Source organism: the organism of the source record quoted next, unplaced genomic scaffold (assembly GCF_019419815.1).
Source record: "Pyrus x bretschneideri cultivar Hongxiangsu unplaced genomic scaffold, Pyrus_bretschneideri_v1 Contig66, whole genome shotgun sequence".
NCBI classification, from domain to species: Eukaryota; Viridiplantae; Streptophyta; class Magnoliopsida; order Rosales; family Rosaceae; genus Pyrus; species Pyrus x bretschneideri.
Genome location: NW_025999805.1, coordinates 1,332,967 through 1,356,451, shown reverse-complemented (window position 1 = coordinate 1,356,451; position 23,485 = coordinate 1,332,967). Strand labels below are relative to the sequence as shown.

The following is a 23,485-nucleotide window of genomic DNA, read 5'->3' as shown; positions in this document are numbered from 1 at the left end:
GAATGTTGTAAAGGAAAAAGCAGTATCGATCTTTGTAGACTTAGTTATAACTTCTTATTGTTCAATACGGGCGTGCTTGGTACGTGGGATGGGACGGAACGGAGTGGGACATACACGTTCCTTCCCATGTTTGGTGCGCTAAATTATGTGGAACGCGCTGTCCCACGGAACGAAAATAGGTTAAATTTTCGTTTCACCTCCTTGCCTGGAACGGGTCGTTCCGTCCTGTGGAACACAAAAATCATGAAATTTTAAGACAAAAATACCCCTTAGCTTTTTCAATATTTACGCCATCTAAATCATACAACAAACCCTAACTATCATCTTCTCTTCTTTGTCGCTGTGAACTTCTTCATCCCTGCATCTCCCCTTCGCAACCTTCTTCCTCATCCTCTTATCCATGAACTTCAGCTCTGCATCTCCATTCCAGGTTCGATCTGATTGTGATTGTGTAGCCTCTCGGTCTCTCTTTCCTTGTATTTTGTAGTACTTTTTGTTTCTCTCTTGGTTTGGTGTCTGCTGTTGCTTTGAGTATCTACGTAGCTTTCAGTCCTCGTACCACTTTCTGGAGGCCCGCAGTCAGAAACCCTACCCACTTGGACTGATTGAAACTAAACCCCATACCATCCATGTGACAACTGTTGAAACTAAACCCCATACTCTTACAAATCCTCCAATCTTAACTTTAATTAATTTTGATGTAAATTTGAAGTGGCATTATTATTCTTTTCTGATTTGCTTGTTTCGAGTTCATTAACACCCAGTTCCTAATTTTGTTGAATTTCTTTGTATTTTGTAGTGCTTCGATCTTCCCAATATTGCGTCTGTAACCAAAGATCTGCCTCTGTTTATCTGATTCCACTCCCCCTATTGAGTAGTATTGCATTCAGAGGTATCTCTCTATCTGGATTCATTTTTTCAGTGTTCAAGTTTCGATTTTTATGTGCTGAAATCTATAAATATGATGTCTTTGGGTTCTGTTGGATTGGATTGGGTTACATGTTTTGGATTTTCCTCTGTTGGATTGGGTTCTCTGTTGGATTTTCCTCTGTTGGTTCATTGTTGCTCAAAATATAGTCATTTTATATCTAGTTTTGTACATTGAACTTCTAAATGTTAAACAAAAAACACAGTGACTATTTTAATTGAACAAAGAATCGTAGTGCTCGATTTTGATTCCCCTCACCAATGTATATGATTGTTGAGGATAATTGCTTGGCTTAGAAATTTTTGATTTCTAGGAAGGGGAAAAAGCTAGAGTTTCATGGGGGGAGAGAGAAACAAGAGAGCATGGGTGGAAGAGAAAAATGGCTGGGGTCTTTTGTACTAATTTTTTATTGTTATTTTTATTTATGTGAGGTTTTGTGATAAGGGAGGTTGCTTTACTGCAGCAACAGAAAAATTAAAAATTGTTTCAAGGAGGAGTGAAATGACTCCAATTTTAGGAAGCTTGTGCTTTTGGTTTGTCATGAGAAAGAGAGAACACGAAGTGGGAGATGAAGATACAAAATATTAAGTTTAATTGTAATTTAAATTTTTTTTATACTGTTAGTGGAGGAACCCATCTATTGGGTGAAGTGGTAGGTCTAAAAATGGATATCATCCAGTGGAAGAACTCATACGTGGTGTTTATTTTTACACAAGATGGGAAGATGTAAACAGTTGGAGGTTCATACCATTTTCCAAGTTCTTTATTAATGTGAATGTTTATGTTAGTCTGATTAAGAACATAAGTGAATAAATCGTTTTCGAATTTGTAAACAAATAATTGCTTACAAATTCATAAAACTTTCCACCATAGTGAACTCCGATCTGCATCATAAATGCATGAACATATTAAAGGGGTAAAAATGCAAGTACTATTTGTTAGCAATAAAGGGCAAGGTTAGCTCCAACCTGGAAATTTCATGGACATATCCAATTCTTAATTTATTATGAGCAGTTGTAGAATGCAAAGAAAGACAAGACTTTGTTTCATCTTCATCCATTTTCTTTATAACATGTTTAATGAAGAAATTTTAGAGAGACCAACACAAACATAACACGATGTTGAATGGCAAAGAAACCGCTCAAAGATAATTTAGCAAAATTTTACAATTTGCAACCCCATCCATATGTGAAATCCAAGCATCTTTGTGACTTCTAATTTGTTCGCTTGTTCTGATAGTGATTAAACTATAGATGTTAATTAACTTAATTTTTAGGTAATCACAAATTAGAAACTTCATTAATTACATTACAAGCTAATACTGATGTTGCATCACTGATGCTTTCAGCCTACTGATGTTGCATCAGTGATGCTACACTCAAATTTTCAGTGCATGACAAAGTTGATGCTGCACTTTAAGAATTGCAATTAGGATATAAAGCTTCACTTTGTTTTACCATTTAATCATACGCTTGTAATTGAATCCTGCTTATGTTGATGCTCCATTCATTCATGTGTTGTTTTTTTGCATGTGAAGGTATAGATGAATATGAGACTCAATTCTTTGTTCTTTTGAACGTTTGGATTATAATGGCACAAGTCTTTACTATGAATGCACAATTGTTGAGGTATAGACAACAACAAAGGAGACAACGAGAAAGAGTTAGTTTAGAGCAGAGGACATTTGTTAGACTTCATGTTAGGAGAGAGGAAATAAATCGTACCACGCGATTGAGTGATACTAACTATTTGTGGGAGCTGCGAATGGATAGGAATGCATTTGCAGTTTTATGTGATTTACTACAAATTCGTGGTGGGTTGGTAGATGATGGTCATGTTACAATAGAAGAGCAAGTAGCTACTTTTGTTAACATATTAGCCTACCACAATAAAAACAGGTCAATGCAAGTTAGATTCATTAGGTTTGGTGAAACTATTAGTCAGTATATCCACAAAGTATTGTGTGCGTTGCTCAATTTGCAAGACGTGTTGTTTGCAAAGCCAACCCTTATCCCAGAGGATTGCACGGAATCGAGATGAAAGTGCTTTAAGGTAAGCATCATAGTAAAATCATTAATAACAAAATTATTTGTAGTTGGTAATTAATATAAGTTTTCTTTTGTCTAGGGTTGCTTAGGAGTGCTAGATGGAACATACATAGAGGTCACTGTGCCTGCGGTCGATAGACCAAGATATAGAACAAGGAAGGGTCATATAGCAACTAATGTGTTAGGTTTATGCGCACATGACCTCAAATTCGTATATGTGTTATCCGGTTGGGAGGGATTAGCTACTGATTCAAGAGTTCGTGGCGACGCTGTTACTAGAGCTAATGGCCTCAAGGTCCCAACCGGTAAGATAGACAAGTACCTAGTATTTTTCCTTACCTTTGTTGGCTAACAACTAAAATTTATTATCAACTAATATAGGTATATACTATTTGGTTGATTCCGGATATACGAATGGTGAGGGTTTTTTGGCACCGTATAGAGGCACTAAATACCATTTGCAAGAGTGGGAAGACAATTCACGTGCACCTAGGAATCATGAAGAATATTTTAATATGAAACACTCACGTGTTAGGAATGTCATTGAGAGATGTTTTGGCATCCTCAAAAGACGTTGGGCTATCTTACGAAGCCTTCCTACTATCCAATCAAGATTCAGGGACGAATGATCACCATATATAGTTTACTTCATAATTTTATCAGAATGTATATGGCGGTTGATCCTGAGGAAAATGCACGGCTTGCATTTGATGAATTGCCTATAGGGGAAGATTTATCAGAAGTATTAGCCTACATTGAAACTGTTGGGTCAAGCCAGACATGGACTCAATGAAAGGATGATCTTGCAAGAGAAATATATGATGAGTGGAGAGGAAGGAGAGCTTCAAAATTGGTTGACACGGTAGTTGTTGTAATTGTCTTTTATTGTTTGATGACATTTTACTGAGATGATTGCTAGAATTGTTTTTTATTGTTTGAAGACTATTGAGATGTTTGTTTTTTATTTCTCAAATTATCAGCAAGAAAAAAAATACTAACAATAAAGTAAAAGACAGAGAATAAACATTTAGCAAAATAACTTGCAGCAAACTGATTGCAATGACCTTTTCATTTCTTCATATTGTAGAATCAAGCATATGAATATAAAAGACAAAAAAACGCTGTTTACAATGGCCTTTTCATTTCTTCGTTTTAGTCCCTTCTTACTTGCCGTAAGTTGTCTTACTAGCTAATACTGATGCTGCACCTACTGATGCAGCATCACTGATGCTACACCTACTGATATTGCATCAGTGATGCTGCATATGAAACCAAAGAGTTGCAATACTGCCCAAAACAACAGTGAAAAACAAACACATATATTGTTCACTGGATTTGCTTTTTAATTGATCATATATATTGTTCACTAGATTACCTTTTCCACTAGGAAGTAATTTAGCTTTGTAAAAAGCTGTAGGCAGATATTAACTTAATTGCATCATGTTTGCTCCACTAACAATATGTTTCTTTGTTTTACATATGTAATATTATGGCTTTTTTGATAGATTATATGGCCACCTCACGTAATTGGACTGATCATGACGAGGATGTACTGCTTACCATCCTCGAGGAGATGGTAGTTAATGGTGTTAGGTGTGAGACTGGCAGTTTTAAAGCTGATACATTTGTAATGGTTGCCACCAAGATGAGGGAGATGATTCCGGGCATTAATATAGAGCCAAAACATATACAAAACAAGCTGAAGTGTCTAAAAGAAAAGTATTCATCTGCATATGACATGATGAATACCTCTGGATTTGGTTGGGATGACGAAAAAAAATGTGTTGTTGTGGATAGTGATGATGTACTTCAGCTGTGGGTGAAGGTACATTTTGTTTCTTATTCTTTTTCAATTAGTTGCTTTAAAAGTCATAACTTTGATTTCTTTGGGTTCTTATTGTAGAAACATCCTAATGCATCTTACAAACCAAATAAGCCATTTCCGTTGTATCTACGCTTGTGTACGGTGTTTGGGAGAGACCGAGCCACGGGTAGTATGGCTGAATCAGCAACAGATGCAATCGAAAACATGAGATTGGAAAATGAGGATGGCGATGAGACATTTGAGATGCCTCCGACTTCACCTACCCCATCTCCCTCTATTGGTTCGTCCAATGCATCTCAACCTATTAGGAAGAGGAAGAGGAATAAGAATGATGCTGATGCAAATATTGTAGCTATTATCTGTGAAGGATAGGATAAAGTTGTTACTGAAATGAAAAATTTGGGTGAAAGTTTTACTTTGAGAGGAGCAAAAGCCAAGTTACCTTCTCAGCTTCAGGCCACGGGTCTCCCATATGATCAGGTGTTGAGAATTTCAATGAAATTAGTGAAAGATATTGATATGATGAGTATCTGGTGTACACTGGATGACTCTCACAAGGCAGATTTCATTAAAATGTATATGGATGACATCTGAGCATTAGGGGGTTTAGTAAGACATTATCTTCTTTTGTTTTGTTTTGTTTTTTTTTTTTTGAAGTCAGGACGAATGTTTAATTTGGGAATATTTCATGTTTATTGCTTTAGCAAGATAATATCATTAAGCTTATATATTTTTCATCCTTGCATGACAACCAATGCCATAGACATCCAATTGTCTCACAGCTCAACTTATAATATACATATTGTTTGACACAATTTGCATTTCAATGTAATGACGAAGAGATGAAAGCAGATTGTATCAAAGATTCCAACATAGTTATTGCATCTACGGTTGTTCTACCACGCCAACCTCTTCATATGTAATTCATCACATATACATAACCATATACATATTGTGGCTACACTACCATGTGCCAAGTGCTAGGGCAATGGCATGCTCTCACCCTATTATTTTTTTAAATCACATAAAATTAATTGACGTATTATCCCACTAAATTAATTATATGAGCAACAAAGTACAAATACATGTCTCTTGTTTTCTATCATACACGGTACGAAATATGAACACATCCAAGTATAGTGTACAAAATATATCATAGATAAGCAGCAGCAAGAAGAAGAAGGAAAAAAAAAAATGTTCCGTCCCGTCCCAAACATTGTACCAAACAACAAACAAAACAGGGGTAAGTTAGTCACTTTAATGTTTTGGTTCCGTTCCGTCCTGCGCTTACCAAATGCAAAACAGAACAACTCTTTCATTCTGTCCTGCGCATACCAAACATCACATGGAACCACTATTTCGTATCGTCCTGTCCTGTCCCATCCCGTCATGTTCCGTCCCGTCTGCGTACCAAACGGCCCCTAATAGATTGAGATAAGTTAACGTGGTTTATGTAATGGAGCTATCCATTAGAAATTTGTATACTATGGAAGATTTGTCTCGTGGTATAATATGGGTGGACGACTGATATGTCTCATTTTTATAGTTCATTAATGAGTTTAGTGAAATTTTGACACCCATAAATCTCTCGCTATCGATGCTCTCACTCATTAGCATTGTTTGTTTATGAGTAATGTTACACTTACCATTTATTTGTACCAACTTTCTAATAAAGGTATGACCCATCAACGCATACCGGTTCTATCTCTAATAGAGAGATAGTACAAATGATGGTATAAATAGATGATAAAAATAGCATTTTTGTTTGTTTATAAATTGGAAGATGATAAACATACACCTTTTTTAGCGTTTCATATATCTCTACTTGGTCATTTTGGTTGTTTCCATTTGATTTGTGCAATTAGATGACTATAAATAAAGAGGGTTGTGTGAAAATCTCTATTTAGTCATATTGGTCTTTACCCTCAAATTTTGTCAAATCATTTTGGACCATTGTTTGTAAAATTGAGGGTATTTTGGTCCTTTAATGACATAATTTTTCACAGAATGATAGAAAAATGATTGATGGTGAACAAACTCTGGGGCCACATCTATTGATTTCAAATCTCATGGACCAAGTGAGTAGTTATGCAAATCTCAGAAACCATTTAGACTAAAAAACCTTGCATATTATGACATGTAAAGTATCGCTTGAATATCTAATACTTCAAAAAAAATCTCCCACCCAAAACCGAACCAACCCAAACCACAGACGCCAATAATATACAAAAAGAGCAAGACGTGTAGCTTACACATCTTGGCGCCGTGCGTGTCAATGAAAGTGACACTTATAATGGTATTAAAAACTCTACGTCCTGAAATCTTCATTCCATTTGTATAAACTTCACGTAAACCCTCAACCCTCAACCTCGGAGAGAGAGAGAGAGAGAGTGATCGAAACGGTGACGATGCTTGGCGTTCTAAGGCGAAGAGTCGTTTCCGGAGGCTCCTCTGCTTCGGTAAACAACCCAATACCACGTATTTTTTCTTGTATATTTTTTTAAATGAATTTGAAATATATATTTCGTAGATTATTCTGAAAGCTTTATTTCTGTTGTTTGTCTCAGATTTTGGGGCACTCACTGCTGTCAATCCGACCTGTTGCAAAATCGGAGGTTCTTTCTCTACTACTTTGGATTTCCCCCTTTTTTTCTTTAAAAAAAATTCAAATGTATATTGTGTTCTTCTGTGATGTTACACAATGTGCATGCTTATGTTTACTATAAATTGGATTTGGTTTTGCTAGCTTCTATCAACGTCGAATTCCGAAGTGTGGGTTTACTTTTAATGTGTATTATGTGGTATCCTTATTGCATTTTTTGATTTCCACGCACGTGGGCACAGATTTTACTTCAACCCAAAGGAGGATTAGACCGTATTCGAAACCTTTCTCACCTCATTTTTGCAGGTAAGTTTTTCTGAAAGATGGATTACTTTTTACATATGGTTTTGTTTTGTATCTCAATCAATGTATCGGTGTGATTGATCCTGCTGTAATACATGTTTTCTTGTTACAGGTTCCTCGCCTTGTAGCAGGACAACGAGGTTAGTGTTCTGTCTATTCTGTCTAACTGGATAATTACCAGCTAGTGTCTTGTGAATTGACGGTAATGTTATCCTATTGTACATTGTGTTCTGCATTCACAAAAGAGATTTGTTCTGCATTCCAGTCGGATTGTGTACACTGCTCATGTAGACAATGTAATTATGTATCTGTATGCGTAAATGATTGATAATGTATGAAGCAAGTAAGTGCTCTTAGGGTGCAAACCTCTCTTTCTCACGCTGCATCTGTTTGAAGTTTATGGTGCATTTGTTCTCAATACTGGTTTTCTAATGACTGAGTGACAACATAACCGTTTGGTTGCGAATTAGGTTTGGGGCATCTCTATATTCATCTCCAGTCTCTTTTTGTCACCTTGGTCCTGAATTGTAAACCGAGATGTCAAATTCACTTCATTAACATGAAACAAATTTTAGTGAAGAACTAAGATAAAGTTATTTTTCCCCTTTGTATTTGAGTTTATTATGAATTCGTGTTTCCTTTGCTCTAGTTCAATTTCTTTATTCTAAAAAGAAAAAGAAGGAAATTGTCATGGCTTGACTGTTTCTCAGGAATGTCAGTGGCTACATTCTGCCAGAGCCTATCAGGCAAATGTGGAGCAGGCCCTTTTCTTCCATCGATTTAACTCACTCGAATTTATAATTGTTGGCATGCTGTTTATTGTTGAAGGATGAATGCTTGCTTTATGTTTAAAGTAGTAGGCTATAATACTTGTCATTGTCATTTAATTTTCCTTTTACTACTTTTTTATAAAAATATTGTCGTCAGATTTATTTGAATGGGGAGTCACTGAACAATTTACGTTCATTATAACAGACACCGTTGTGAATCTAAATTGGCAACACTACGGTTGTATTGCATATGTTCTGTTCTCTGTTAATTTTATGCATCTAATATGCAGTGACCTAAATAAGGAGAAATGTCAATGGTCAATCTAGTATGGAGAACACTCGTTAATATAGTCGTCCTGTTCATATGTTCACGCACAGACTGACATTCACAAACAATTAGAGCGTTGACGAGCTTGAGAGTGAGAAAGAATCTGGGTCCTCTTACGAGTTCAACCCTATGAGTGCTCTCCGAAACTGGATCAATAACGGGCAATACCTGTAGGAGGAAAATAACTAAATGTAGGTGGATTAAACAAGAAAAGAAAATGTAGTACTAGTTTTTCACCAATTCACTAGGAGAACTTAGGAGTGGTTTCATTTTTAAGGTTCATAATGTGAAAGTAGGAATGAACGAACATCCTGGAGTAAGTTATTTTAAAATGGTACTCTTCAAACTTTGCACAATTTATGATACTTTGAAAAGGATTAGGATTGATAATTTACACCGGTGCCTTAATAGTAAAAAGGAGCCTTTGAAATATGCATTGTGTGCTCAGAGTATTTTAGTTCCTGTGAGGAAATTAATGTCTTTGGTATCTCGTCTCTCTCTCTCTCTCTCTCGGGTGAGGTTTAACTATTGGCTTCCATGTGATGCAGGGGATATGGTTGATGCCTTCGTCCCTTTTATGGGTGAATCTATCACTGATGGCACTTTGGCGAAATTCTTGAAGATTATGCTCAGCCACTTCTTATATTCTGTCTAATATACATAGTGCTGAATGTTCTTGGGTCTGATTCTATGACTTATTATGCCCTTTTTGGAGGCAGAGCCTGGTGATAGGGTTGCAGTTGACGAACCAATTGCTCAAGTTGAAACAGATAAGGTTCTATAATAAAGTCCTATTTGAATGTTAATATAGTTTTCCACAGTTGCAAAAGGGATTGGTAACCCCTAATTGACAGGAACCATGATTAGGATTTTAATTCTGTGATTATTTTTCAACACGTGACGATTGATGTTACTAGTCCTGAATCCGGTGTGATCCAAAAGGTATAGATTTTAGTCCCATTAACTTTGGTGCTCTTTCATATGAGTGCATTGGTTGCTAATGTTTTAGTTCACCCTGTGTGTTTACTTTAATTGTTGGCAGTTTGTGGCCAATGAAGGGGATACTGTCGAACCAGGCACCAAGATTGCTGTTATCTCAAAGTCTGGTGAAGGTGTAGACAATGTCAGTCCATCTGAGAAGACATCGGAGATAGCTCTTGCTCAACCATCTCCCCCTGTTGAAAAGATTGTCAAGAATAAAAAACTACACCTGTTACTGAAAAGCGTAAAACTCCCTCTTCGCCACCTCCTAAACCCTCTGCCAGAGAACCTCAGCTTTACTCTAAGGAAAGGGAAAGACGAGTAAGTCTTCTATGGTTGCTTATATTATGTTCATTTTTAGCATATTTTAAAATATAAAATGAAAATCCTCTGCAAGATTTTATAAGGCTATTTTGATTTTCTGCTTGTAATCATTTAAAACCGCATCATTGAAGATTCCAATGACAAGGCTTCGGAGGCGGGTTAGTATAAGATTGAAGGACTCACAGAACACATTCGCAATGCTGACGACATTCAATGAAGTTGATATGTGAATTCCAAAAAATTATTCTTCAGCATTCATCATGTTTTTTTTTTTCTTCCAGCTCTTGGATTAATTCACCAGCTTTTGGCATGCCCCATCTTGAATAAATTGACTGTAGTTTTCTTTAGATGCTATTGCATGTATTTTCTTCAGTGTGGCTGGTTAGCGGAATTCAATCTGTGCCTTTCCAGTTTTATCAGGGATTGTATATGTGCATCTTCTTTTCTTCCCTCACTGGTTTGCTGCTTGTGGCAGGACCAATTTGATGAAGCTTCGTTCTGAGTACAAGGATGCATTTGTTGAGAAGCACGGAGTCAAGTTGGGGCTTATGTCTGGATTTATCAAAGTACGCCGTACATAATACATGTAGAATTGCTAATCTGAAAGACAGAATAATATGTTGCGTGCATATCTATATTCTGTACCCATATTTGTATTTGTTTTCTATTAACAGGCTGCCGTCAGTGGTCTCCAAAACCAGCCTACTATTAATGCAGTCATTGATGGGGACGATATCATATGCAGAGATTACATAGATATAAGTATAGCCGTTGGCACTCCAAAGGTTTGGCCATGATTCTTTTGATTTATATACCTTCCATCTTGACAATTTGCAAACATAGATGTCAAAGTAGCAACTTTTTATGTGAAACTAAAAATTTTACCCCTCTTTGATTTCGGCATTTGCATTTGCAGCTTCGGTCGGTTTAACAGTCTTCTAAATCCGTAAGATCCCATCCAGAAATCTATATTTTAGATTTTTAAGAGTGAAAATGTGGTATTCCTTCTACAAACTATGTCACATAAGCTCAGGGTTTGTGACGGTATTCTTGTTGTTTCATCTGTTTGACCGTGTAATTTAATATGCAGTGCGACATATGATTGTTGACAAACTATTTCGTTTTAATACCTCAGAAGTTGTAACCTTTGTGTAAATAAATATACATGTTCTTCATGGTTATTATGTTCTGGAAGGAGTGGAAACATAGTAGCTGATCGTACCTGTAAAATAAGATTGCATTTTAATTGCTTATTTTGAAGTTTTTCAATTTATTTTCTTGCAGGACCTTGTTGTGCCAGTTATCCGCAATGTTGATCAAATGAATTTTGCTGAGATAGAGAAGGAGATCAACACCCTCGCAAAGAAAGCAAACGATGGATCTATATCGATCGACGAGATGGCTGGAGGTACATTTACAATATCCAATGTGGAGTTTATGGAAGCCTTCTAAGTACCCCCATCATCAACCCCCTTCAGGTTTGGTGCTTCTCTGACACGATTAACTTGGACTTTTATTATCTTGTTTGAACAACTGGAACTTCTTATTCTGGGTGGACACCAACGTTGGAAACGTAATCTCACAAAAGCGATTTTTTTGGCAGTAGGCAATCTTGAGCATGCACTCAATAGTTAACCGTCCAATGGTTGTCGGAGGCAACATTGTCCCGCGGCCGATGATGTACGTTGCTCTTACCTATGACCATAGGCTCATTGATGGAAGAGAGGCAGTTTACTTCTTGCGTCGTATTAAAGATGTTGTGGAGGACCCTCGGAGGCTTCTCCTCGACGTATGAAGCCCCCCATCAGCAGTGGTACGTGATTTGATTCGGGTTTTTGGAAAAAATCTGATATACTACAGGAAACATTGATATACTACAGGAAACATAAATACGTAAGGCACCATTTTTGGTAGGATTTTGATCTGTTAACTGAGATCCTAGGTGAGTTGTTCAATTGAGGCTTGTCAGGTTGCGTTTTCTAATTCTAATGGTTGATCGACCCCGTTTTCTAGATGTTTTGAGCTATTGTGAATCTTATATGGTACGAATTATTTCCAAGGAACAACATTTATTTAGAACTACAAACCTTTTTGTAGAATATATCTTATTGTCGAAAGACATTATATCCTTATCAATTCTTGGATTTTGTTTCGGCTGATGATTCGAATGGTTTATTTTCATGATGTCCTTAACATTGTCATTGTTATTTGTTTTTGCTTTGCAGAGTCCGAGTAAGGAGATTGGCCCGTTCAGAAAAGTCTTTATCTAAATGGATTCTTATTCTTTTTTCTTTTCTTTTTTTATTTAAATGAGGATTAGTTGTGAGGCCTATCATACATTGAATTTCAACGATTCGAACTGTCAATTTTTCTAAGTCTTTATTTATAGATCCTCCTTGCAAAATGAGTAGTCGAACCCAGGACGATGCTTATCCTTTCCAATCAATGTAATCCAAAATTTTCTTGTGATCCAAATTCGATCATATATTCAGTCATGAAACGTGAACTTGTGAATCTCAACTTGTGATCCAGTCGGATCATAGATTGATTTGTATTGATTACCAACAATTATAATATTCTCGTATTTCTTGAGCTGCATTTAGGAAAACCAAAACCACTCTCCAGACCAAAATTCCCAAAAATCATCCCATTTTTCGGTTCCCAGGCAGCTCCTGGTGAACGAACTGAATCTAACATCCACTAAAACTGATTTAGAACCAGCCCGAAATTCGAAAACGCCAAAAAATAAAATGGTAACAATTTCGGATTCAAATTTGGTGCAAGAGAAGTGTTGTATGCAATAATGGAGATTGTCTCTGACAGAGCAGAAATGCACAAGAACATTTAGGATCCGGAGCGTCCATTCTGCCCCTCACGCTCTCTGCCAGCCTCCTCTACATTTCCGTCACCAGGATTCTGTTGGTGATGAACAAAATCCAACCTTCCCCGCTTCCTCTTTTGGGGACCATGATCGAGAAGTTCCCTTCCCGCATGGAGCCAGCTGTGTGGTGGCCGGACGAGCTACAGGCTAAACATGAAAAGGTAGGCGAGGAGGCGGCGGAGAGGAAGGGATGGGATGAGAAGTTGGAGGAGGAAATGAAGGGGGTGTTGGGCATGGTGAGAGAAAAGGACGGTGCGGAAACGAGGGATCATTTCGAAAAGGAGAGAAGCATTTTTCATAAAACAGAGTCTTAACGACTGCGCTCGGGTTCACTTTGCTTCAACCACGCAGAGTGAGTGAGTCTGAGAGGTTGAAGAAGATGATGAGTGGGTTGCGAGTTACCAAATGTGGGACTGCAAATTGGCAGACGAGTAATATGTCACATCATATACTGTAAAATACAGGAATGCAAAAATCTACACACTATAAGTTCTGCCTAAATCCACAAAACATAAGGTTCCCCGTTTAAACAACTCGAAAATTCGTTGGCAGTCTTGATGCCGTAACATGAAGGTACATGCTCGTGTCAAAAGGCTAAAAAGTTTCAGCTTAACAGATTGACAAACTTGACATCTCTCAAAACCTTTTTCTTTTGGCGAAATAGAAAATCAGTCACCTGCATATTTCAAAGCGTTAGGAGCAATGATGCGTTCAGATTCTGACTTCTATGTGTTCGTTTAACAAGTGCTCCTTCACTGACTGAATAGGCACCTGCAAGGATTATAATCAGAGTATTACTAATGATGATCAGCACCTACATGCTAACAAGTCAAATAAAAGGTTCAAAAGCTGTACCTCCTTCCGATGGAAAATACCAGCAGCTAGGGCAGCCGATGCATTTGTTTTCCTGAACACCTCTGAGAAGTGTTCAGCAGAACCCGCACCGCTACTAGCAATCACAGGAATGCTCACAGCATCTGAGATCAGCTTTATTAAATCTATATCAAATCCCTTCTTTTGACCTGAGAGCATCGAAGACTCGACATAAGCATGAAAATCCAACAAAAACAACAAACTAGTTTGAAAATGACGTAAAAAAAAAACAAATGTAAATGACATCAATGCCTTCCAGAACAAAATAGATAGTTTCAAACATTTGGGTAGTTTACGAAACTAAAACTTACAGGGGGAAGATAGCATTCATTGTACATAATAACTTTATGTATCCATTTTATAAGGATTATGCTCGAAAAATAAATTAACGTAACAGAAAAAAAAAGTTTCGAGTAGAGCAATAGTAATCTTTACCATCACAATCAATACAGTTTAGCAGTATTTCTCCAGCTCCAAGCTCCTCTACTGCTTTTGCAAGCTCATACGCCCCAATTGGTCGGCCTTCTCGGCCACCGCTAACCTGAAGAACAAACAACAGATATTTTCAAGATATAATCCGGAAAATCTTGTAAAAGCGGAACCAGCCAAGGCAAGGATCTCTAATTGTTGCATCTGACAACCAAGTTCATACTCTTGTCCTCCCAATTATATATTTTAACATACAATTGAAGCACAGAAATGTCTTACAGCATACCTTAACACAAGTTAAATTGGAAAAATGAAACAATTCAATGATGCACAAACAGATATAGCAGTGTGTGCGGTAAGAATAAGATGACGTAGGTTACTCTAAGTTCCTTTCTTCCTTGTGAAGAACTTAAAATTCCACCCACGACTATCTTAAATCAACAATATATACTCCTAATCATGTCTTTAGAGCCAACAATTGACGCCATACTACGATACTTTAAAGGCGACATGGAGGTTCAGGGCTTTCTTGTTACTATTATTTTCTGGGGACAAATTAAATGAAGCATTCCATGTAATATGCATGCTTCCAAAATATATCATGTTTTAACTTTGAACAGTAGTACAGAGGTAAAGAAAGCAATGGAAAAGAATACTTACTGTGCACTGGTACCATGCAAATTCTTCTCCATTTGGACCTGTAGTCAACAAAAAGTAATTTTCTTGCTTATAACTTTCCTAGAAAATTTGAACACACGATTTTACTCTATAAAACATGAAGATCAATGGCATATCCAAGCTGGAGAAACAAGGTTATGCCCCCTTACCTGGGTTTGTTACCCTTATAGTCTTGAACTCTACATCTTTTGGATTCTTAACGTACACTCTGCGAGGATCAATGCTCACAACCACAGCCTGCATCATATTTTTCATATAAACTCAATATCGTCTAAGCTCAATAAAAGAAACAATGATCCATGCTTTCTGCGAATACTAAGACAATACCAGACACAATTAAAACCATCTAGGTGACCATGACTAATTAGTCAGTCAAAACTACAGAAATTCCTTCACCCTCAATAAATTCAGAACACGTAAAAGCAGAAAGAACAGAATGAAAAGAGCTTCTTCATCAACTCTAATTTCCTACTTATGGTCCTACAAGAACTATAATGAATTCTCGGAGGGTCAAAAGAAATGCTCCAGAAACGGACACTGGGACAATTTCAGCAAAGGAAAATAACAAAATGTGTACTGAGACTTCTGATATGATGTCCAATTGTGTAGATTAACTCAAAAGAATGTTAAGCATGGATGCATCTATTGGACAACAAATTACCTGATTTCCATAAACTCTAGATATCTGCTCTAAGCTACTTTTTCCACTTTTTACCTGAAAATTCAGTTGAAAAACCATTAGAGAGGCATACACAGTGTGATGTGTATACTGTACCAATCTGAATTTCAAACAGCAAAAGTTATTGCATACTCCAGTTCTTAAATATTCTTCTGCAGCATATACTGCATCACTTCCAATAGAAATCTTATCAGCCCCGCATCTGAAATATTCAGAAGCAACTTCCAAACTAGAATAGTGCCTGAAAAATAAAAAATTGAACCTATAATCCATGTCCATACTGATACATTTAATTAGCATATATAATTTGAGTTGAAGCTATAGGATTTGAGTTTCTCTGGTAAAAAACATAAGCAGTAAGGTTGAAACATGCAAGAAACGACAATTATTGGTCCACCAAAATTTTACACCGAAGATTATACCTGCCATTTGCATCTGTAAAATCTCTGATACCACCTCCAACTGTTAATGGTACAAAAACATTTTCAGATGTGTATCTCAATACCTACAAAGCATGAAAGCAAACAAGAATTAGGAAATTAATGAACATGTAACAATCCAGCTTTAAAATCGGAGAACTCTGAATTGTGTCAAAACTGAGATTCAAGTCGAACATTAACTGATTCTCTATCACAAACCTGTAACATGGGCAAGTCACCCAGAGGGAAGTCTCGAAAACCAGTAATATTCAGAAAGCTGACCTGAAAAATTTAAAATTAAGACCTCAGCAGGTTACTAGAGCTCTTAGATGATACATAAGCAGTGAAATTTGTTCAAACTTAAAGGAGGCATACCTCATCAGCCCCATCTTTGTAATACTGTCGAGCAAGCTCCACAGGCTTACCAAGTTCTCTCACCTATTAAATTTTTTGATTAGTAGACAAAAGAGCAATTTTCATGACATAAAGAAAATAATTTGAATCATATAAAAAATATGAAAAGATATCAAGTACGATCTTGAATAGTCATGATAGAACAAGAACCCCAATGAATAGAAAAAGTAACCCTTTTCTTTTTAACTAATAACAATATTCCATCAAAACAAAGATACGCTTTCTTCAGGTAGTGCTGCTGATCCTTTTTAAAGCAGGTCGCATACTCAAAGTGAAAAAAAGGGTATCAACCATGAAACCAGAAGTGCTTGAAACAAGCAAATAATCTACAGTAGTGGGGCTTATTGAACTAGATCTTATATATTTTGGATGTGATAAAATATTATTCACTGATGGCTAATGATTTAGAATATCGTTTGTAAGCATGACAAGCATCCAGAAATAAGGTTTAAAAATCACCAAAATCATACAAGGAAAGAGTCAAGAAATGTTGCAATACCTCATTCTCTTTTGTGTGCTCTCTTACATCATATTGGTCGCCTTTGGTTACAACAAGATCTCCCTTGTCATTCGTCCTCACATCAAGACAAGCAATCACCTAAGTAACAGAATTTAGGGACAACCTTCACAGTCAGCATATGACGGAAAATGAGATAAGTCATAATCCGAATCTGAACTATGATATTGTAAGTTTTTTTTTTTTTTTTTTTTTTTTTTTGAAGAAGAAGAAGAACCAATTTTTTATTGCAAAGAAACAATAAAAATACACAAGTGGACAAGAAGTCCGCAAAGGCACAAATAAAACAAGATAAAAAGCACCATCACCCAGACATTTAGAACTATGATATTGTAAGTTGGACTACAATATTTTAGGTCAGATTAAAATTCAATCCCTTCTCCCTTTTCCTACCACTAAAAAGATAAAACTATAAAATAAGTCAACAGGAATTACCCTCTTAGCAAGTTTCAAAGCCTTCCTTTCAGTGGGCTTCTGTCTTCACAAGAACATCTCAGATGGTTAGATGGTTAAACACAGTCAACATATGGGAAGCATATTTCTCATAAGTGCAAAGGTTACCTTTTCCAGGTTTGTCTTTGGATACAAAAATCTTCTCAATATCGTAAGACCAACATCTAAACATTCACATTCAGGCAAAATTGATATCAATAATAGGCCTTCATATAATAAAATAAATCTAAATCACTTTTCATGCATGGATAAAGTGAGCTGGAACAAAAGTCTATAAAATAGATCTCAGAATGCCAAAATTACACAGCAAAGGTCAGAATGATCCACTGCCTAGCCCTTAAACAAAAACTTTACCTCTTCATTCTAGGAAAGAACTCGATGGTCTACCTTAAACAAAAACTGTACCTCTTCATTCTAGGAAAGAACTCAATGGTCTAAAGTCATGTGAGATAAAATCTGCTCCCCCTTTACTAAAAGAAACAAGGCATGGAACATTCCTACAATCCCTGTACACTTTGGACTACCATTAAATCTACTAACAGACAGGAGAGAGAAATGATATCTTGCCTCCACTCTTTTCTGGGTGGAATTGAACTGCATGCACATTTCCCCTTCTAACAGATGCAATAAAATTGTCTCCATAGTTGCAAGTAGACGAAACCCAGTCTTTGTTTTCATCTGACTGAAAATTGGTATAAAACTATGTCAACCCCAGTAAACATACAAATCAATGTATTCTTAGTGGAAGTATGCAGCAGATACATGAACTTTAAATTATTTTCTGTGAAATAGGAGAATAAGACATACAGGCATGGCTCTGTAAGAATGAACAAAATAGACATGATGGCTTCCAACATCATCCAAAATTAATGAGTCTTTTTCAATCTGTAAAGCATTCCATCCAATGTGTGGAACTCTGAAACCATTTGATGAATCAAAACGGCCAACCACTCCGGGTATCAAGCCAAGACCTTTCACTGAGACATGTATAATATCAGTTCAACTATTACTAAATTAAATAGATAAAAAATATAAAAGCTATAATAATGTTATGTACATTCAAATTAACATTAATTTGTTTCTAGTACTATCTCCTTAAACCAAGCTGTCTAACTCAATTGTCACTAACAGTAACAACCTGAGGCTTTCATTATCAGGATAACTTCACAAATGGATTGCTGCATCCTCAGTATTTGCTATGTATAACAGCATGGAAAGGAAACTCCTATAATATGGGAAGAGTGATTTCTCTATACTAGGGGTTTTAGGTACCATTATATAACAAAATTTATTAACTGGAATTTACAATATATAACGCAAGAATACAATACATTCATGTCAAATGCAATTGTACAACTTAAAGCAATTGCAAATCCATTTCTACTACATTTTTTTAAGTTATTCCGAATCCTTTTCAATACGTGATTTACACTATGTTTGGACGAGGGAAATAACCATGGAATTTTGGTAAAAGTCAGAATTTATAAATTGACAGGCACCAATTCTCTTGTTTGGATTCATAAACATAGAAATTTAGAATTTCCGTATGGAAAAAAAACTTGGAATTTGGAACCTCCAAATCCCAAGTTCAAATTCCATGTAAATATGTATTATTTCTCAATTTCTATGATTGAGAGTTTAAAAAAATAACAAATTCCGTATTCAATTCCATTGTTTTTTAGGTTAACCAAACAAGAAAATTTACAAATTCTAGAAAATAAAATCTCGTCATTTCAATTTCAGTCATTTTTAAATTCTTTAGTAATCTTAAATTTCTTCACCCAAACATAGTGTTAGTGTTCTAATACATTGTATCTAGCTTATTTACAAATTCAATGCCTTTTAAACCATTCCATCCAAATAACTATAAGTGAATCGTAGATGTTGAGTTACAAAATTGGAAAAACAAAGTTGGTGAAAAAGGAGGCATGAAGCACTGACCTGGTCCATTCTCTTCACTGGATTCAAAAAGGAGCTGAAGTCCAAGACAAATGCCTAGAAATGGTCGATCCTTCTCAATATATGAACAGATTGCTTCCGCCATCCTGAAAAACAATAAAGGGCTGAAATTTTCCCACAATCTAAAAGCTAATAAACTATAAATGACATGAAAAATATTATGTGATTAGTTAGCAAACAAGAAGATTCAGAGCCATTATTTTGAAATTTGTTATTCAAACTAACTACCAATCATTGTCACGATGCTTCTTTGATCATGAGTAACTTAACCACATTCCCCATTCTCCGAATATGCACTTTATCCGTTCTTTGCCACTAATCCATTTAAACAGACTCAACAAGCAATTGATCCTTATAGAATCCAACATAAAATAAAAGAAACACATACCCGTTCTTATTCAGCACATCCATGGCGGCAGCAAAAGCCCCCACGCCAGGAAATACTAGGCGTTCGGCATTCAGAATGTCTTCCGGTGTTTGGACCTACATTTCGAACTTCTGTTAAAATTCAACTCATCTATTTACCATCCTTCACACCAACCGATTTTCGTCATCTTTCTTTTCTATTCCAAATTTCTAACAAAATCTATAACATACAACACTACAAAGAAATTGGTTACAAGGGCATAACTTTGATAGATAATTGACCAAAAAAGAAAAGAAAATTTACATCTTTGACGTCGAAGCCTAGGTGGCGAATGGCATTTCTCACACTGCGAACATTGCCGGCGCCGTAGTCGAGCAGAGTCACCACTGATTCATTATTCAAACAAACTAAATTATTATTAAAATAATAAATAATAAAAAAAAACTCAAATTTAACAGAGAGAGAGGGAGTGAGGGAGAGCAGAGCACCGGAATCTGCGGTGGAGGAGGCACGGACGGAGAAGCTTCTGGGACGTCTGAAATTGAGGTGAGTTTTGGGAAGAAACAGAAGGGAGGAAGCGGAGGATGAGCGAAACGGTAGGGTTTTGGTGGAAGAGGCGAATGGCGGCGCCTCCATTGCAGGCTCTGAAAAAGTAGTCTTCCCCTGGCTCAGACTCGGACTCTGATGAAAGGCCAAACTAGAGTTGGAAGTCTACTTACCTAATGCTATTTGGTTCTCGCTCGTTGTTTGTGGCATGTGTCTCAAACCACGGCAGCGCACCGTTTTGAAGAATTTACTATTATTATTATTATTATTTTTTGGTTGTGAAAAATTATAATTTTTATAAAAAAAAAATTTATATGAATTATATACTACTAGAATCTGATTGTCAACTTCAAATAAAAAAAACTATATTGTACCCTTTTGTACATAACTGAAAGACCATATTAGAAAAAAATAAAAAAGAAGACAATATTAGAAAAGAAAAAAAGGTGGGCATTAAAAAAAATTTGCACAAACAAGTTTTTCTGTTCTTTTTTTGAACCACATGGTCATGTCACTCTACTAATACTCTAAGGGTGGGTTTGTTTGCTCCACTAGCTCTCACTAGACTAGAGTAGGTGTAAGTGTAGTCTCGTATTTGTTATACTTCAATAGTAGTTTTAATGAGACTCACATCGACTAAACGCTTCACTAGAGGGTCTTAGTGAGATCCCCTGAAATCAAGTGGACTACTAAGATCAACTTCTCCGCTTCGCCCCTCCCATCTGCTTCTTCCTCACTTCCCACAACCATTTTAAATAGATCGACAACGGACCTGCATCGCTTCACCAGGCAACTTTTGGATTCAATTGTCACCACCAAAACGACAAATCCCACAAGTCCATTTATTAAATCCCCTCCGATTCGATCTCTCCTTCTACGATTTGTTGTCGGTATTTTGATCTTTCCCTAAAACCTCCACGATCTGTTCCCAGAGAAGAATCAGCCAGTAGTGCGCTTGCACGTGGGCCCCAAACGTTAATTTCTTGCCGAAGATGCGTGTCCCCTCCTACATGTTTTCCACGCACCTGGCGCCAAAAAAAAAATATCCATCATGGTTGTCGATTCGAGCATGGGGGAGAAGTCGGGCTCCGTTGGAGCCCAGTGAATGGTGTGGGTTGGAGGGGGAGGGGGAATGGATTTAATCACCTATAGCCTAGGGGATTGGATTGGGTTGAAGTTGCTCTAAATTTGGCATTACAATTTCAGAGCTATAAGGACAAACAATAAAAATAAGATGACATCATCAAAATTTGAAAGTTTTCCTTCTTTACTATAAGCAAAATTAACACAATGCTATACTAATAAAAGGAAGAAATTAATGAATTGAGACGCGATAATTTGAAAAGAAAGACCTTATGTATCAGGGCAATCCATCAGTTTATCACTTTTACATGAAATTCCATCTATTCTCCATGACTTGAAAGAATCTTTTGAAAAAAAAAAACTCTCAATTCCTGAACAACAAGATATCTGATATCCCTAAGAGACATAGATACCAAGTGTGTCCTTTGGGGACATGATGAAATAATTCTATCCCTGCCTCATGTAATCATGGAAAGTATAATTCCTTGATTCAACCATAAGTTTGAAGAATCATATCACACAGGACACCTACAAAACGAACCCTAAACAATAATTACACCATTGTTTTTTTCCACATCCTTCAGATAAAACCACTTTCATGTTAGCAAAATCATTGAAAAATAAAATTAACTTTGTTGCTAATTAACCAGAAGCAATGATTCAAATTTTGTTTACACTTGTGTTGGCTGAAATGGCATTGATTCTGAGCCTTTTGTTCAGAACCCCTCTGAGGAAGTTGGTGATCGTGGGGTTAGATCGATCGAAGCAAGGACGGGGGCCATTGGTGGTGAAGAGCGTGGGAGGAACCATTCTCGTCTTCTTTAGCTCCACCATATATAGTGTATTCAGTGTTCAAAAACGTTTATCAGAGGCAGGCTTTGTCAATCCGACAGATGAGGTTCTTATGGCACATCGTCTCCTGGAAGCATCTCTCATAGGTGAGCTATATCATTCATTATAGTAACCCTTTTCCTTAAAATTTACTTGGGAAAAAACTATATCCGTAACCTTGTCAGGGTAAAGTTGGAGATTTTAATTTTGATGACTGTATGTATCTAATTTTGGCCGATGAATGAAAATCCTTTTCTGTTGGCAATCCGGTAACCAATCTCTATGTCATGTTAAGTCTTATAAAACAAAACTCTCCGAAGCAGGAAAAAGCTTAGTCGGAAGTGAAAGAAGCTGAGATTTTTTTTTATGTCAAACGATAGATTTTATTAGACTAGATGTTAGATTAGCCACCGACAGGGTTTGAACCCACGACGTCATGCAAGAGCTTAACTCCTTTCCACCACTATGCTAAACGGTCACTTGCCAATAAAATAAAATAAAATAAAATAACCCAAGTTTCATGCACCCTAAAATCAATGGGTGGAGTCATCCAACTCTTTATAAAACTTGAGATTTTTGAACTTTCCGACGTGGGACAATTCTTCACACACTCACAAGAAGTACCATATCGCCTTCTGTCCCAATTGAAAAATACAGATTGTCTTATTTATAAGTTGTGTTAGGGTCTTGCAGCAAGTTAACTAATACAACTCGATCAATGCCAAGCTTTTGTTCATAATTTATATGTTTTCAATTAGCTAGTTGTAATTATGCCATTTTTCTCTAATTAACCTGGAATGTTTATCATTACACAGGGTTTTCCCTATTCCTGGCAATGATTATAGATAGACTACACTACTCTATCAAAGAGCTCCGTCTGCTACGAGGACTCGTCGAAGAAGTGAAGAATCTGAAAAAGGATGATGAGCACAGGAAATCTACTGCTCCTGCAGAAGTGAAGAAGGCAACACAAATGATCTCATTAATCCCCTAAGAATAATTCAAATCAACATATAGGTTGATCATTGAAATAATGCATATATAGCTTGCAAAATTTTAGATTTCTTCATAGATAAATGGATTACTGTGGTCTCCTGTAAAAATCATACAAACCTACAAATTGTAATTTCTTTTTATTGATAGTGCACAATGTGATAAACTGGAAGCATGTGTGAGTTGGGTTAGAAATTTAATATATGGGATTTGGTTATTTTTTTTATATACAAATGATATTCGACTTTAAATAA

The 23,485-nt window shown here is 36.4% G+C and overlaps 4 protein-coding genes across 8 annotated transcripts; 3 read left to right on the top strand and 1 right to left on the bottom strand.

Annotated features, from left to right (window-relative positions):
• The first annotated feature begins 126 nt into the window (after nt 1–126).
• LOC103951385 lies at nt 127–5,546 on the top strand. 4 transcript variants are annotated; one of them, XM_048573346.1, is made up of 4 exons: nt 127–430; nt 800–892; nt 2,466–4,801; nt 4,880–5,546. In XM_048573346.1, exons 3-4 carry the CDS (start codon nt 4,466–4,468, stop codon nt 5,171–5,173), a joined length of 630 nt encoding a protein of 209 aa, XP_048429303.1. In that variant the 5' UTR covers nt 127–430; nt 800–892; nt 2,466–4,465; the 3' UTR covers nt 5,174–5,546. The 4 variants fall into 4 exon arrangements, with proteins under 4 accessions (XP_048429303.1, XP_048429301.1, XP_048429302.1 ...); XM_048573344.1 differs by having other exon boundaries at nt 800–2,980; nt 3,056–4,801; XM_048573345.1 differs by having other exon boundaries at nt 800–3,281; nt 3,358–4,801.
• A 1,663-nt stretch (nt 5,547–7,209) lies between these two features.
• LOC103951386 (dihydrolipoyllysine-residue succinyltransferase component of 2-oxoglutarate dehydrogenase complex 2, mitochondrial) lies at nt 7,210–13,258 on the top strand. The gene is given in 16 exon segments (XM_048573334.1): nt 7,210–7,260; nt 7,369–7,416; nt 7,646–7,709; nt 7,819–7,846; nt 8,417–8,479; nt 9,345–9,436; nt 9,524–9,584; nt 9,707–9,746; nt 9,847–10,003; nt 10,006–10,106; nt 10,241–10,335; nt 10,585–10,675; nt 10,784–10,894; nt 11,394–11,535; nt 11,538–11,587; nt 11,713–13,258. Coding segments are annotated over 16 exon segments (1,386 nt in total). The 3' UTR covers nt 11,905–13,258.
• Nucleotides 13,259–13,410: 152 nt separating this feature from the next.
• Nucleotides 13,411–20,430, bottom strand: LOC103951387 (imidazole glycerol phosphate synthase hisHF, chloroplastic). Of its 2 annotated transcripts, none has more exons than XM_048573333.1 (19): nt 20,267–20,430; nt 20,082–20,185; nt 19,800–19,894; nt 19,394–19,497; nt 18,260–18,429; nt 18,020–18,134; nt 17,561–17,616; nt 17,435–17,473; nt 16,982–17,080; nt 16,444–16,506; nt 16,288–16,350; nt 16,072–16,154; nt 15,782–15,890; nt 15,632–15,685; nt 15,120–15,207; nt 14,953–14,990; nt 14,299–14,404; nt 13,846–14,012; nt 13,411–13,761 (listed from the first exon to the last, which is right to left on the bottom strand). In XM_048573333.1, the coding sequence occupies exons 1-19, from the start codon at nt 20,412–20,414 to the stop codon at nt 13,702–13,704; spliced, it is 1,761 nt and encodes a 586-aa protein (XP_048429290.1). In that variant the 5' UTR covers nt 20,415–20,430; the 3' UTR covers nt 13,411–13,701. The 2 variants fall into 2 exon arrangements, with proteins under 2 accessions (XP_048429290.1, XP_009361021.2); XM_009362746.3 differs by having other exon boundaries at nt 20,082–20,164.
• A 1,530-nt stretch (nt 20,431–21,960) lies between these two features.
• On the top strand, nt 21,961–23,485 carry LOC103951454. The gene is made up of 2 exons (XM_009362822.3): nt 21,961–22,345; nt 23,054–23,485. The coding sequence occupies exons 1-2, from the start codon at nt 22,063–22,065 to the stop codon at nt 23,230–23,232; spliced, it is 462 nt and encodes a 153-aa protein (XP_009361097.1). The 5' UTR covers nt 21,961–22,062; the 3' UTR covers nt 23,233–23,485.